Below are 13,832 nucleotides of genomic sequence, written 5' to 3' on the forward strand. Positions count from 1 at the left end.
AACCCCAAGAAAAAAGCATAACGACGAAAGTGGCTCTGGCTTGCTGGAGAAGATGCACGTGACGGGTGGGTGTAGGATCGGCTTACTCGCTTGGACTACCATTATCAGTACTAACACTAGACACAGTGGGCGGGAGCCGGAAGGGTGCCGGACTGGGAGCATGGGTTTAGGCAGGGGGGGAGACAATTGGAGACCTCTTCCCCGATGGGGTGCTGAGGCCATTCACTGACTGGATAGTGGCGGGGTACCGGGTGGACAGTTCCTCCTGTATCAGAGGTTGACACATCTTAAAAAAGCATTGGGACATGGTTAACGCAGAGCCCGCCACACACCAAGTGCTGCACCTCCTGCTGACAGCAGGAGACGATGCTCACTTAATAACTAAGCTATTTAGAACACAAGTCGGAAGTGTATTGGACCCACTACAACCCCAAAGGGAAAGGTGGGAGAGGGCTCTGGGCAGGGATCTCTCGGACACAGAATGGCGGAAAGTACTGGCACACCCACGGGGGTATCGAGGAACACATGCTTAAGATATATCCAATACAATTATATACATAAGACGTACGTTCCTCCACATCGACTGACCCTAATATACGGAGGAGCCCCCCGGACATGCCCCAAATGTGGCGAATTGGATGCGGACTTTGACCACATGGTATGGCACTGTCCCGATTCTCAGAGGGGCTGGGGAGCAGTGGTGTCCAAAACAAAAGAATTGCTTGAGATGGAGATGACCCAGACCCCAGCTATGTGTCTACCGGGCTTGAAAACGGGCTTAGCAATGGGGAGGGTAAATGAACGCTCCTGGACCTGGCGCTGGTCCTATTTAGGAGATTAATTGCACATGGTTGGGGATCACCCAGGGACCCTTCCCTGGCTGAATGGAGACGAGACGGGTTGAAATGGGCCAGAGCTGAATAACAAGCCCTAAAGTGTGAAGAGGCACGGGGCCTGAGACTGATACCCATTGCTCCGGCGTGGGAAGAGATACTGATGAAAAGGGAATGTATAGTTAAGGAAGAAGGAGACACGGAGGTGGGGACGGCCGACATGTACGGTATACTGTTGAGATAGAGAAGACACAAAACTGCAATGTAGGTCACCTGGACTGTGAGAAAAGGGCCAGGACCAACAATAGATGTGGGGTGGTGTAATGAGAAGCCGGGGTGAGATACAGGCCTCCACAGACCTTGTATTGAACGGATTGGGAGAGTAATTAAACAGCATTTGGGGTGACCACCTGACACACTGGCAGGCAAATCAAGTGATGAAGATGGAGTTGAGAGCCGGGCCCCTTCCCTGGCATGGGTCCACCCCAAAATCTCACAGCAACTATCCCTAGCATGTCCCCACGTGCGCCATCATGTTTTTACGTTGTTCAGAGTTTGGTTAAGGTAGTTGAACGGGTAGGTGAGAGATAATATGGTACATGACAGATGCCATCAGGGGAGGCTTCACCCAAAGCACACAGAGGAGGACGTGCAAAAGCGAGGCACAGACATAGGGATAAGGTATCATAAATAATACAAATAATAGACCCTAAAATGTGTACTGGGGAAGCAAATAATGTTGTCAAATTATATGATAAGAATCTGTCAATGTCATGTTGTCATCTGTACTTACACCACGACAAAATGTGAATAAAAAGATTTATATAAAAAAAAATTAGCTTGTACATTCCTAAATATACAATATCACTCCACATGTTTAAAAAAGTATTGAAATTCAGAATGAACAGAAAAGAAATTAAATTATATATACACAACAGTACTTGTCTGACAAAGTCATCAAAACAACTAACCTTCCCGACTTATTTTTTGTATGACTTTCTTCCCTCTCTCTGTTGATAGTGCTGTGTTACCCTAGGAGCCAAACTGAGATCTCTCATACGAATTGGCAAGGGCATAACTTCTATCCTATCATATTTTTTAGTTTCTGGCACATTTCTCCTTGTTCCTGGAGTTAGATCCAGGTTACTTCCTTTTAACAGTGCTAATCTCTTAGCATGCCACATCTTTCCATCACTAAGTACAGCAGAGTTACATAAAATTTGACTACCTAGGAAGACTCAGAATATCTGCTTTCTCCATTACATGCCTACCCGTCTTAACTATCATAACTTCAACCAATATGAGGCTCATCTCCTTTAGTCCATGCAAAAAGTCATATCTGTTATATTTCACTTGCCCTGATTCCACATGATTTCTCACCCTTGTAGCCAACCAATGAACACTTGGTGGTTCCCAACCATCCCATATTATCCTTTGTATGAGGAGATTTCCCTCATTAACTCAATCGAGTTATGTTCAGTCGCTCCACACACTATTCTATACGCAAAAATGGTTTTCCTCAATTTATTTTCCCAATCCCAGTTGTTGCTGTTGGATGACTTAGTTATACCTTTTATTACTCTATTAAAGCGCTCAACTACTCCATTCCCCTCCGGATAATACGGGGCTGTGGTTTTGTAGATCATACCACTTTTCTTCATAAATGTTTTGAATACAGAAATAATTAACTGCCCTCCATTGTTGCTAACTACCACCTTGGGTAGGCCTTCTCAGCAGAACAGCTCCTCCATGAAGTCCACTAATGCCCAAGAATGTGCTATCTATACTATTTGCTTTCAGGCCATTTATATAAAGTATCCACCATTACTAGGACAAGTTTATATACTCCATTAATATCCAGTACAGGACCAAAAATGTCTCTCCCTACCCTTTCCCATGACACATGTGGAATTTCACTAGGATGAAAGGGCAGTTTAAATGTAGTCAATGCTGTGTCAAAATTTGTACACTTGATGCATTCTCTCACCAACTTTTTGAGTTGTCTATGTACTCCTGGCCACCAATTGGATTAAATCTACTTTTGGTCTTTACAATGCCAAGGTGTCCGTAATGCCATAGATTAACAATTCTCTCCCTCAAATCTTTAGGTACTATACGTCTGCCCTCTCTCAACAAGAATTCCTCCTCAACAGATAATTCACTCCTCACCTTCCAAAACAGCACTAGTTCCTTTTCCAAATGATTCTTTTCTGGCCACCCATCCTTTATATGCTTTATGACCTTAGACAAACCCCAATCCTGTGCTAAGGATACTGTCCATGCTTCTGTACTCTGTAATTCCTCTACAAATACTATAGCTACCAAACAATCGCCCCAATCACTTTTAGATTCTTCACTAATAGGTAATGGTAGCCTACTTAGAAGGTTGATTATTTTATTACGGGCACCAGGAACATAGCGTACTACATATGCATAATCCAACAGCTGCATTGCTACATTGGCTATCCTTGGAGACACATTACCTAGCCCTTACAAAGTGAGGACCTTGGTGAGAGGTTTGTTGTCACTTTATAATCACTTCAGTACCCCAAATGACCTATCGAAAATGCATTAATTTCCATACGCACCCTAGGCTTTCTCTCTTGATGACGGAATACCTCTCCTCCACAAAAGTTAAGGCTTGGGGCGCAAAGGCAACAACATTTTGTACCATTCTCTTATAATTGGGACAAAACTGCCTCCGAGTCCTTTTCACTAGCATCTATAGTGATAATGCTTTTGCACTTCAGATCAAAACCTGAAGAGCAGGTGCAGTGCAGAAGTCTTCCTTGATGCTTTCAGAGTTTTTTTGGCATTCATCTGACCGTAAAAATGTTCAACCTTTCTTCAGATGTTGAACATTCTTCCAGAGAATGTATGCACACATTTAGAGTAAAACTGCTAATCCTCAAAAGGATCAAACCTCATCCATGTCTTGACTAGGGGATTTTCTTATTGCATCTATCAGTTCCATTTTTTGACTAATACCTTGTTACTAATTTCTTGTCCCAAATACATCAGTGTTTTCGGCAATCCTTCAGCTGTTAAACCATCCTTTTTCAATGTTTTTAGTACCTCACCCAGCTCCAAGTCATGTTCCCTTTTGTCTTTTGCCATTATCAAGATGTCATCCTGAAAGAAGGCAACAATTCCTATCCTATACCAACTGCTCCATAAGGCCCTGCAACATGGAGGAAGCCACAGCTAGCCCAAATATTACCCTTTAAATTGGAAGTGACCTGTAGGAGTAATGAGTGCAATGAGCCGTTTGCTGCTGAGGTGTAGAGGCACCTGGTGATAGGCCGATGTGACATCTATTTTGGAAAAACACTTCATTCCCTTTATCGATACCAATTTAATAATATGGGACAAGGAAACCTATCCACAAAAATGTTCTTGTTTAGCTCTTGCAAGTCCACATATAAGCAGATGTGACATTTGCTTTCCTTGCTACAAATAGAGATGTCACCCAATCTGATGATTCCACTTGCTCAATCATACCACTTTCAGCTAACTTAAGTTATTTAATCACTTCCTCCTTTACACTCAAGGGGATGTTTCTTAACTTGTATATGCATGAATGTGCGTTTTTTTTTTTTTAAACAATTTTGTGCACGAATCCCTTATGTTCACCCACTTTGCCTGTAAACACCTTGGGAAATTTGTTGACAACTTCAGATATTTTCCGATCATCACTTACAATTAGAACAGGGTCAGAGCTTTTAGGACCAAGCAAATTGCCTATCTCCACCTGATCCCACCATCCTGGAACACATGGGCCAGACTGACATGTACAATTTACATTTCGCCTCTTTAAATTCAAACAATTTGTGGAAGCCCAAAAGATTTATAGTTTTACCCTATGAAACTTTGTGGGTGACTATCTGGTTCCTCCAAACCAGGACCTATTTTATTGCAAAATAAACCGGTCCACGTATCTTTGTTGATTATAGTATATGGCGACGCAGAGTCAGCCACCAATGCTACATGAATTCCCCAGCCACTGCATCACATAGGTTTTTTCTGCTGTGTCCTTCCACACTTATCACACCATTGTGTATGCATAAAACTTGCAACCCATCTACAGTCGAACTAGACTATTCATCATCCTGTTACCAGTCTTCTGCAATATACTTGCCAACTTTGGTTTTACGACAAACCCTGCCATAGTGCCCCTTACTAGGGCTGGGCACGTTTTATCATGAGCTGGGTGAGTAGTGCTACCACAAAAGGTAACATTTGCCTTTTAAAATCCTCCATTTGCCCATTAAATTTCTGTTTCCCCACGCGTTCGTTGTTTCCTTCTTGTAACCACCCTGTTCATCTTTTCTATAAGTTTTTTTTTTTTTTTTTTTTAACCCCAACTCATCACCCTCATTTTTGTTTTATTAGAAGATACAACCGCTCTTGCACACCTAGACGTTCTGACTTGCTTGTAATTCCAGTGACCTCCTGTGAGCTGGATTCTCCAGTGAATCACGTGTCCTGTAAATTTGGATTACAGTGCATATTCACTTAGTCCTGTATTTACTCATTCTAACCCATCAAATTTACAAGACAGAGCTATGTTCCTCAATGTGGCTACGCAGTCCTCTGCCTTTTCATTTGCCCCTCGTTTCCTTTAATATAAAACTTATAATTTAATGGCTTTACACATTGTAGGAGCAAAGTATGCAGCTAAAGCATGTGTTAACACCTCCATCGCAAGGGTGTGTTTTTTCCTTTCCCATGGGAGTTCGTACACTTTCAGACCTCCTCGGCCGAAGCAATGTTTAACAAAATAATTTTCTTCCCATCCGGTGGCATATCTTCAACTTGAAATTTATCATTGTTATTAATGAAATAATCCTTCCATTCTTCCCAATTTACTTTTTCCTCCCTCGTCATAAAAGGTTGTGGAGAAAGAGGATTTCACTATGGCCACAATGAATCTGAATTTGGATTGTATGACTGAACTGTTCCAGAAAAGATGGTGGGCGTAGAACAGCACTCCCTAAAAATGCTTAAATGGTGTGTATGTCACCAGTCATTACTGGTAACCATGCATTATTTTTTTCTCTTTTACCACTATCTAAAACAGCACTAAAAATTTTATTTCTTGAGGTAGCATACATTATAAGATCTAGTAGTCACCTGTGCATAATAGATGTGTGTCACCAATAATGAATCTTTTTGTATGACACGCAGGAAATAAATGGTGTGCATGTCCCCACAGACACAGGCCCAAAATTATGCAGCACTTAATTGGTCTGCCTGTCACCGCAGAGTCAAGCCAGAATTATGCAGCAAATGTGTATGCGGCCGCAAGTCGTTGGGATGCTGGATTAATACACCCTCTGTTCGCAGATGTGCACATTACCGTGAAAATGTGCGGTTTAGCTGTAAATGGCCCAACCCAAAATGGTCGTAAGGAGCGCGATACGTGACAACGCTGCGTGAGGGGGCAGGCTTCCGAGATGCTCCAGACATTCTTACACTTGTGCCAGTCTAACAGCTTGAGCATTACAAATAGCAAAGACCTACTGCTAGCTCGAGGGTATTAACTGCAAGTCTTACGATCACAATCCTGCATCAGCCTTAACGTGCATTCGAATGAAGCCGCTGCTGTATAATATCCTAACACTAGAATAGCTTGCAGCGTAATGCACATAAATTGAATAATCTTACTGCTGTTGTTGATGGCCTGGATTTCCAATGGGTTTAATGACAGGTTTGAGTCAATCCTCGCCAAATTTGTTGTATTCATATACCAAACTACACGAGGCTTCAGTTCAAAGGTTTATTCTTCTGAATGAAAGCCCCTGGCATCAGCAAGTATGTAAACAACTTTTCAAGCAACCAGCTTCGCCAACAGGGACTCCAACATTCTACATGGGAGATTACCAATCTCACTGATCTCACTATTTTACAGGAAAGCATCTAGCTTATCCTACAATTAAGAAGAGTTTTTTTGTAGAAATGTGATAATAAAAATGTTTTAAAACCTATAAAAATGTTTTGAAACCTATACAACTGGTTTGTTAAAATAAGTATTTGACACCAAGGGGCAAATTAGCATCACCTAACCAGACAATGATGTGTTTGCATGAAAATGGTCTGTGTGAATAAGCATTCGGTGCCAGTGGCAACAGGCTCGAGGCACACGCAACGGATCCTGGACGATGTTCACGAAATAAAAGGAGCTCTGAAAACACAGCAAATTCTTTTTCCTTTTAGCCACCCAACTCGTAGCTCCTGAAAATAGGTTTCGAACTGGCGACCTCAAATTCACTGGTGGCCACGGATAAGAGCACTAACGATGGCGACGAGTAGGCACCCCCCCGCCCCCTCTCCAGAATGGACAGTCTACATAAGAGATGTTGCAGCCCCAGTCCTGTTTCCACGTGTAACGGCAGGCACGGGCCTCCTCAGCCCCACCCATGATGGGCCCAGCACATCTCAGAGCTGGATGACTTTGAAGTTCTGGATGCTCCTTTGGTCCCCGGAGCTGCTCACAGTCACTGGTAAGTTCTCGTGCTGCGAGGTGCTGAGGAACCACTCGGGGCAGGTGGCGGACTCGAAGGTGGAGGTGGCTCCCCTGCCACTCCCCTCACCTCCCTTGAGGAACAGGAAGTGCAGCAGGGTGCTCTTGAGGGTGGTCAGCTTCTCACTCACTTCCTGCAGAAGGAAAGACAGAGCTGGGTTAGCAGGTAGACAGGATGGGACAGTGTAGGGTCCAAGGTTATTGGACCTGTGGGGACAGTGCCTGCTATGTCTAGAATGGGCTACTGGAACATTGCTTCTTTGCAGTCTAATTTCCCCTTCCTAACAAACAGTGCTACAACTAACAAGTCCGACTCAAATGCACATTTTTCGCCATTACTAAAAGACAGGATATAATGCACGTGTTGAGTGGCACAGGATAATTACATCACAAATTAAGAATGGAAAAGCACCAAGGCAGTGTTAAATTCATATGGAGTATTGCGCCTTGAGGTACAGGGATGACAGGAGCCTGGAGCTGTAAACCCTTGGCCACACAATGCCTACCACCCCTCCAGATTCAGGCAGATGACTAGCAGTATCAAGGCTAGTCGCTTGCCTCCCAATTCCTACTTGCAGAAACCAAATTCGGAGTTTTCTACAACTGCTAAAAAGAAAATGATGCACGTTACTCATGCTCCAGCCCCCCTCCCCGGGATTACCTCCGACAAAGATGGACACACTATTCTGAACTCGAGGGGGAGATTAGAGCATGAGAGGCGCTCCAACATTTCAATTTTTACCACTTTTACATGGCGCAAACAAACCCAGAGTTTAGAACTCTGTTTGTGCTAGGTTATTAAACTGCCCAAAATTAAATGCTGATAGCCGGTCACCATACAAACCAATAGAACCGATTCAGGAAAATTGCATCTGCTTCAGTATATGTTGATGGGGGGGGGGGGGGGGGGGGGGGGGAAGGGGGGTAACATTCTCACTTTTTTTTATAATCCCCCACTTGCCTACTCTAAATAAAAGTTGGAAATGCGTGTCCACACAACTACTCCGATGAAACAGGAGTGTGTGAAGCAGGGCATATGCACCCCGGACCAAAAATGCCAATAGTTATCATGTGTACCTCAAGGTAGAAGATACCAGGATCTACCTCAAGATTAAGGAGGTCAGGTTTCCTGAAACATGGAGTTTACCCATGCAGACTCGGTTACCTTGCTAGCTATTTCAGGGCATCTAGAGCCGGCCAAAAAAAAAAAAGCCACACAACGAAAGTATGTGGGCGCGTGCAGAAGAGTACGTAGTTTTGGATGCACGACTTGTGCACCATTTTGAGTGGGTCTTATGGGTACCAGGCGTCATATTTGTAGATTCCTGAAGGTATAGAATATCTCGAGAGCTGGCACACCTAAAGTAGGAACCATTAGTTACATTAACATGGCTTCCTCATTTACCTCTATGCATAGCTTGGGCTTCCCATCCACCAATGCGCAGGACAGGAAGAGGCTGCTTCCTAAAATGTTCAGCGTGACGGGACGCTTCGTGCTGTCGCCCCCAGGTAGCCAGGAGTAAAGGTTCATATTCAAAGTTGCTGTGGAGAAAAAGGGATTGTCAACTTGAGGTAAATTGAGTTGCACTGACCAGTAGTGCCAGCTTAGTCGAGGCTTCGACGGATAGACAGTACTCCTTCATGTGAAAGGGATGTGCCTGAAACCACACTGCGTGCTGGTGTAAAATCTACTACATTGCACATTCTGTAAACATTTGCAAAGTTCCTCCATTACTATGCGCATGGCCTTGCCTCCTACTCACCTTGGTGTTCCACGTCGGGCCCCTGCAGGTATCGGGCCACCAGCTGGGCCTGTCCGAGCGTGTTGTTAAGTACCAAGCTCTTGTTGGCGGTGTCAGTGACGTAGCACCGAGAGTCGGAGAAATGCCGGAACACCTGGTTGGGTGTGCCCCCAAGGTATTGATCTGAAAATGGGAGAACATATAGTGAGCCGAAGAGGACAGGGCACCCCCGTGCTTCAGAACTGTCCTGCTCAACTTTGATCTCGTTGGCAATGTCCACTCCATTCAGGTAGCTGAATGGTCGGTCGATGTTGGCCTCTTCATATCATGTAAGGGCCTTACTGCAAGCTTTTAACCATCGACCCTGGTGAAGTCATTCAAGATTATTATGTTTGGTATATTCATAGTATCATATATATTAAGTAAGGTCAAACTTGTATCAGATTAGACTGAGAATTACTATAGTGTGCTCGCTGCGTTTATTATTCTATGCGAGTTCGAATCAGAACGGAGTCGTTAGGAGACCAGAGCATGGAGACACGTGAAGATTGTAAATTAGTTCCTCTGGGCTTTCAGTCTAGAATAAATCCTTCTTTTCAGCTTTAATTTGAGCAATTTACCATTACAAAAACATTTTTAAACGTTAAATGGATGTATAGGACTATGTCTCTTGAAGCTTTAAGTATGTCTCCATTTGAAGGTAGAGGAAGAGAAGTGGGAACTAAGTGCAATCTTGAATGGTTGTTGCAAGCTTCTGATATTACTGTAATGTTAGAAGTAAGAAAAAATATTTTAACCAAACATCAAGAGTAGAAGGAAACGTTTGGTCTTCGGAAAGGATCTGATGAAATTGAAGAGAAATAAATGTGGGTGAAAGTTAAAAAAGAAATATTAAAACACTGGAAAGTTAAAAGGTAAATTGGAGTCAATTTTCAGACCAAATGAAGATAAACGTTTTACAGAACACTGTTTGATTAAGTAATGGAAAGGTATGGAATCTCAGGAAAATTGCTGTGTTAAAGGTAGGAAACAAATTATTTGACGAATTTGAGGTAAGTAGCAATGGTTGTGACTCAGGTCATATTGCTAGAGATTTCACACTCGAGGAATGTAGTGGTGGGAAGAAGAGCTAACAGTTCAAAATGAGGGGGTGGTGTTGCTGTAGATATAAGTGATGATAGTGGACATCAGTGAGGTTGAAGTGACTGAAAATGGGGCAGGGAAATGATATTGAATTGACAAAAGAAGTTGAAATAAGACAGTGAAGAATGAGATGAGAAATGGTGACTTGGCCAGTGAAAGTGGATGAAGGATTGTGTGTGATAATAAATCCCTCTTTTCAGCTTTAAATTGAGCAATTTATCATTACAAAGGGGTTTCCTAAATTTTACAGAAAGAACACATTAGTACGAGGGGGGAAGCCTAAAAAGTGGTCCTAAACAATTGAGCTGAGCTGTATCCACATACTCCCCCCCCCCCCCCCCCAGTTTGCCCACATACACTAAACTCGCACACCCTGGTGGACATGCTTGTCTGTAGAAAGACCCTTACTAGTTTGTCGATCTCGGAAAGAAGCGGAGACTCGGCTTTGAACCTTGACATGCAGCTCAACTAAGCTGGTTGATAAACTAACTCATCCACTACACTACTATAACCTTTCTGAAGCATAACCCCACCCCAAACGTGCCATTGATGGAACTTACGCTTCACCGTGTCGCTTCTGGGGATCTCCTCGTTTTCCAACGAAAAATCACAACAAGAGAGCTTCGCTGGTTTGAAGCCGACAGCGAAGGCCTGTGGAGGCAAAAGCAGAATAAGGACCCGCTCTGTGCAACATGCTAAGAGCGGTCACCATGGTTTCACAGCTGCACCCGAAGGACAGTCTCGGGGCAAATGTGCCACAATGCCACCCCTCCTACTTGTGGCCAGAGGACCCTAGTGCCAGCAGTACTATTTATTGGTGGTATTATTAGACGCTATGGCAGGGGTCTAGCGGGGCGTCAAATGATCCAGGGAGGGCGCCACACTCCTAGCAGGGAATATGTGGCAAAAGGGAAGGGACTCCCAATACCCCCACCGCTAATAATCACACCGAGGATACTTGTACTTGGTAGTGAGGCCTGCCTGACCAGAATAGCATATTTGGCATCATGTATTTGATTGCATTTTTAAAACGGTAACACAAATGCAGCGATTTATTACGTCTACACGCGTTTAAACACCGCCGATTTAATAATTGTGAAAAATGCGAAAGGGACTTTGAAGCAAGCGCTAGATGGCGCTGCAGGCTTGTGCTACACTTCGCCAACATTTAACAAGTTATACAGACACATGTATACTTTTCTGTTTCGGGCAACTAATAAATAGCCTTGGGAGGATCTGACACACGATGTGGAATAAGGGGTTGGTATTAAAAGCGTGTCCCAGACCGCAGTCGTGTGTGACAACCCCGGAAAAGGAACCGATTTATGTCGACTCCTGCTTCTCTAGGAGAATTATTAAAATATGCTCAGTTGACGGATTTCCCCATTTACAAACACATACCAGGTGTTTTAGTTTAATGGGACCAACACGCCTGAAAACATAATGTGCGGAAGGAAAACCCAGGACTCAAAGTGCTTCCCATGGTCTGTCGTGAGGAGGGAAGGGCAGCCAGATTCTGCATCAAGTTTAGGCCGTCAATCCTGCCTCCCCCCGAAGCACTCACCTCGGCGCCATAGTCACCCGCCATCAGTTCGGTTTGCATGATAGACATGGGTCCTGGGGGTTTGGGAGAAACAAAAAAAATTAATTGCGGGCGCAGGCATAAAATTGTTTTTTACCACAATGCGTTTTTATACATTTTTTGGCCCACCAGCGGGTAATTTTACGTTTCTCGAAGGAAAACCAACCTATAGTGTTGGCTAACAGCTCTACGCAGAAGTGTAGATTCGGGAGACCTCTAGTGAGACGCTTTAGAAAAAGCATGAACCACAGAACAATGCATCTGTTTCAGAGATGATTTTTCGATTCCTCATTAGTTTTACCCCAAATCTTAGTATTCCCTTAGCTCCCCGAGCCATCTCCCCGCACGCCAAGCCATCCTCTCAACGAGGCATAACACCACACACTAGTGGGAATCGTCCTCGCCCCTCATCCATTAATTCCCTGATTTCGTATCGTTCCCGGATCCGTCTAAAACACAAAATAAACGTGACACGGCAGAGTATAATAAGGTCGGCGTGGTAAATCGATCCATACCAAAATCAGGTTGGTCGTTTTCCATGCTGCGACTTTTTGATGCTGCCTTCAGGGTCTGTCGTAGCTCTTCGTTTTCAGAGGTCGCTTCTTTCTGCTTCCTCACAGGGAGTTCCGTGGCTCTGCCAGTAAAACGTTCGCGGCCTGCTGCTGGCCTGTGCGAGTCCCTGAGCGCGACGGGCTTCAGGTGTCCTGGATAATTTTCTACCTTGCCTGACCCTTCTTATAGGCCCCGCCTGCTTTGGGATCCCTCCCCCCACACCTCCGACTCCAATACCACCTCTCCCGTGATCTAAGGAGGGACTCCCACCCACCTGCAAACTCTCTGGGAATGAAAAATTATGAGGGTCGAGTGAGGGACAGGCCAATGAAGAGGGAGACCCTACCCCCGTCCACTATTTGGTGTGTGCGGACCCCACACGAGTGGCTGCAGGTGATTATGCAGAGACGCAACTATAGTGAACACTGAGATTTGAAAAGGGCAGTTTTGTACATTTTCTTCCTTACCGCTTCCTGCACAACACAGCTATTCCAGTGCCTGCAATGGAAATATAAAAAACGCAGGCACTCCGTTTCCCAGAATACCCGTTTGCCCTGAGAAGTACCGGTACGCTACCCCTCAAATTAAAGACTTGCGGATAGCAAGCAGCTGGTGGGTGCAGCCCTTTTAAAGGGGTGTCTTCCTGCCACTTCTGGCTACACACCGAGGCCTACTTGGCCGCGGCAGGCCGCCCTCTCTTAAAAATAAATGGTTTCGTGCAAGGCAGAGGCACAGACCTGTCTTTGCTGGGGCTGTCAAAATGTTTCTGAGCCCCACAGAAGAAAGGGGCATATTAAGGGTGCCAGGGGCCGCAGTGTAACTAAGAGAGATGAGATCCCTTTTCTCCGGTTTGATACTGGGAAAAATACAGCAGTGCCTAGGCCCTGTAAAGTGGCGCGCAGCCCTTCTACCCGCTAGATAACAACGAGGCACACTCAGGTAAGGTTTACTTCAGAACTGCTGGGTCAGCAGCCCCGTCTTTATTTAACACCTCGGGCCGATGGACAGCCCTACTGCCCTTGCTGGGCAACAAAGGATAGGAGAACCCAAGTGGCTCTCTACATCCCTCCAAGATTTTAAAAGGAAAGAAAAGAAAAAGAACAAAAGAAAGATGAGAACCCCGCCCCGGGGAGAACACCTGACAGAAAGATCCTCCTAGGGTAACGGAATCACAAAGGGGAAAAAACACCAAAATCACTTTACAGTTACACAAAGCCTGTCACACCTAATGGTCATACGATATCTACTAGCATGCAAAGTCTCTGAGTCTTTGGCTGGGCGTAGGGTTGGACCAGAAGTGATACCTCTCACTCTGACCACCAGACACCAAGCCGCCAGCCTCCTGACCTTTCTTCGGTCCAATGCCCTCCTCCTCCAATGACACTCTCTCCTTCTCCGTCCTCTTCTCCAGTCTCCTCAGGTGCTCCCACTTGTTTGAAACACATCATTTTTCTCGT

General features: G+C 44.7%; 1 protein-coding gene across 1 annotated transcript; it reads right to left on the reverse strand.

Moving 5' to 3' along the window:
* Window positions 1-4,379: 4,379 nt before the first annotated feature.
* Window positions 4,380-12,608, reverse strand: LOC138266020 (interleukin-1 receptor antagonist protein-like). The gene is made up of 6 exons (XM_069214328.1): window positions 12,339-12,608; window positions 11,806-11,858; window positions 10,802-10,892; window positions 9,120-9,281; window positions 8,762-8,898; window positions 4,380-7,490 (listed from the first exon to the last, which is right to left on the reverse strand). Exons 1-6 carry the CDS (start codon window positions 12,361-12,363, stop codon window positions 7,272-7,274), a joined length of 687 nt encoding a protein of 228 aa, XP_069070429.1. The 5' UTR covers window positions 12,364-12,608; the 3' UTR covers window positions 4,380-7,271.
* Window positions 12,609-13,832: the final 1,224 nt, after the last annotated feature.

Source organism: Pleurodeles waltl, chromosome 11 (assembly GCF_031143425.1).
Source record: "Pleurodeles waltl isolate 20211129_DDA chromosome 11, aPleWal1.hap1.20221129, whole genome shotgun sequence".
In the NCBI taxonomy this organism is placed as follows: domain Eukaryota; kingdom Metazoa; phylum Chordata; class Amphibia; order Caudata; family Salamandridae; genus Pleurodeles; species Pleurodeles waltl.

Excerpts from the sequence above, each read along its gene's own strand:
- LOC138266020 (XM_069214328.1), bottom strand. The coding sequence starts at position 12,363 with ATGGAAAACGACCAACCTGATTTTG. Across the intron at positions 9,282-10,801 it reads CAGAAGCGACACGGTGAAGC|ATCAATACCTTGGGGGCACA; the intron begins GTAAGTTCCATC and ends TCCCATTTTCAG. Across the intron at positions 8,899-9,119 it reads GCCCGACGTGGAACACCAAG|CAACTTTGAATATGAACCTT; the intron begins GTGAGTAGGAGG and ends TTTTCTCCACAG.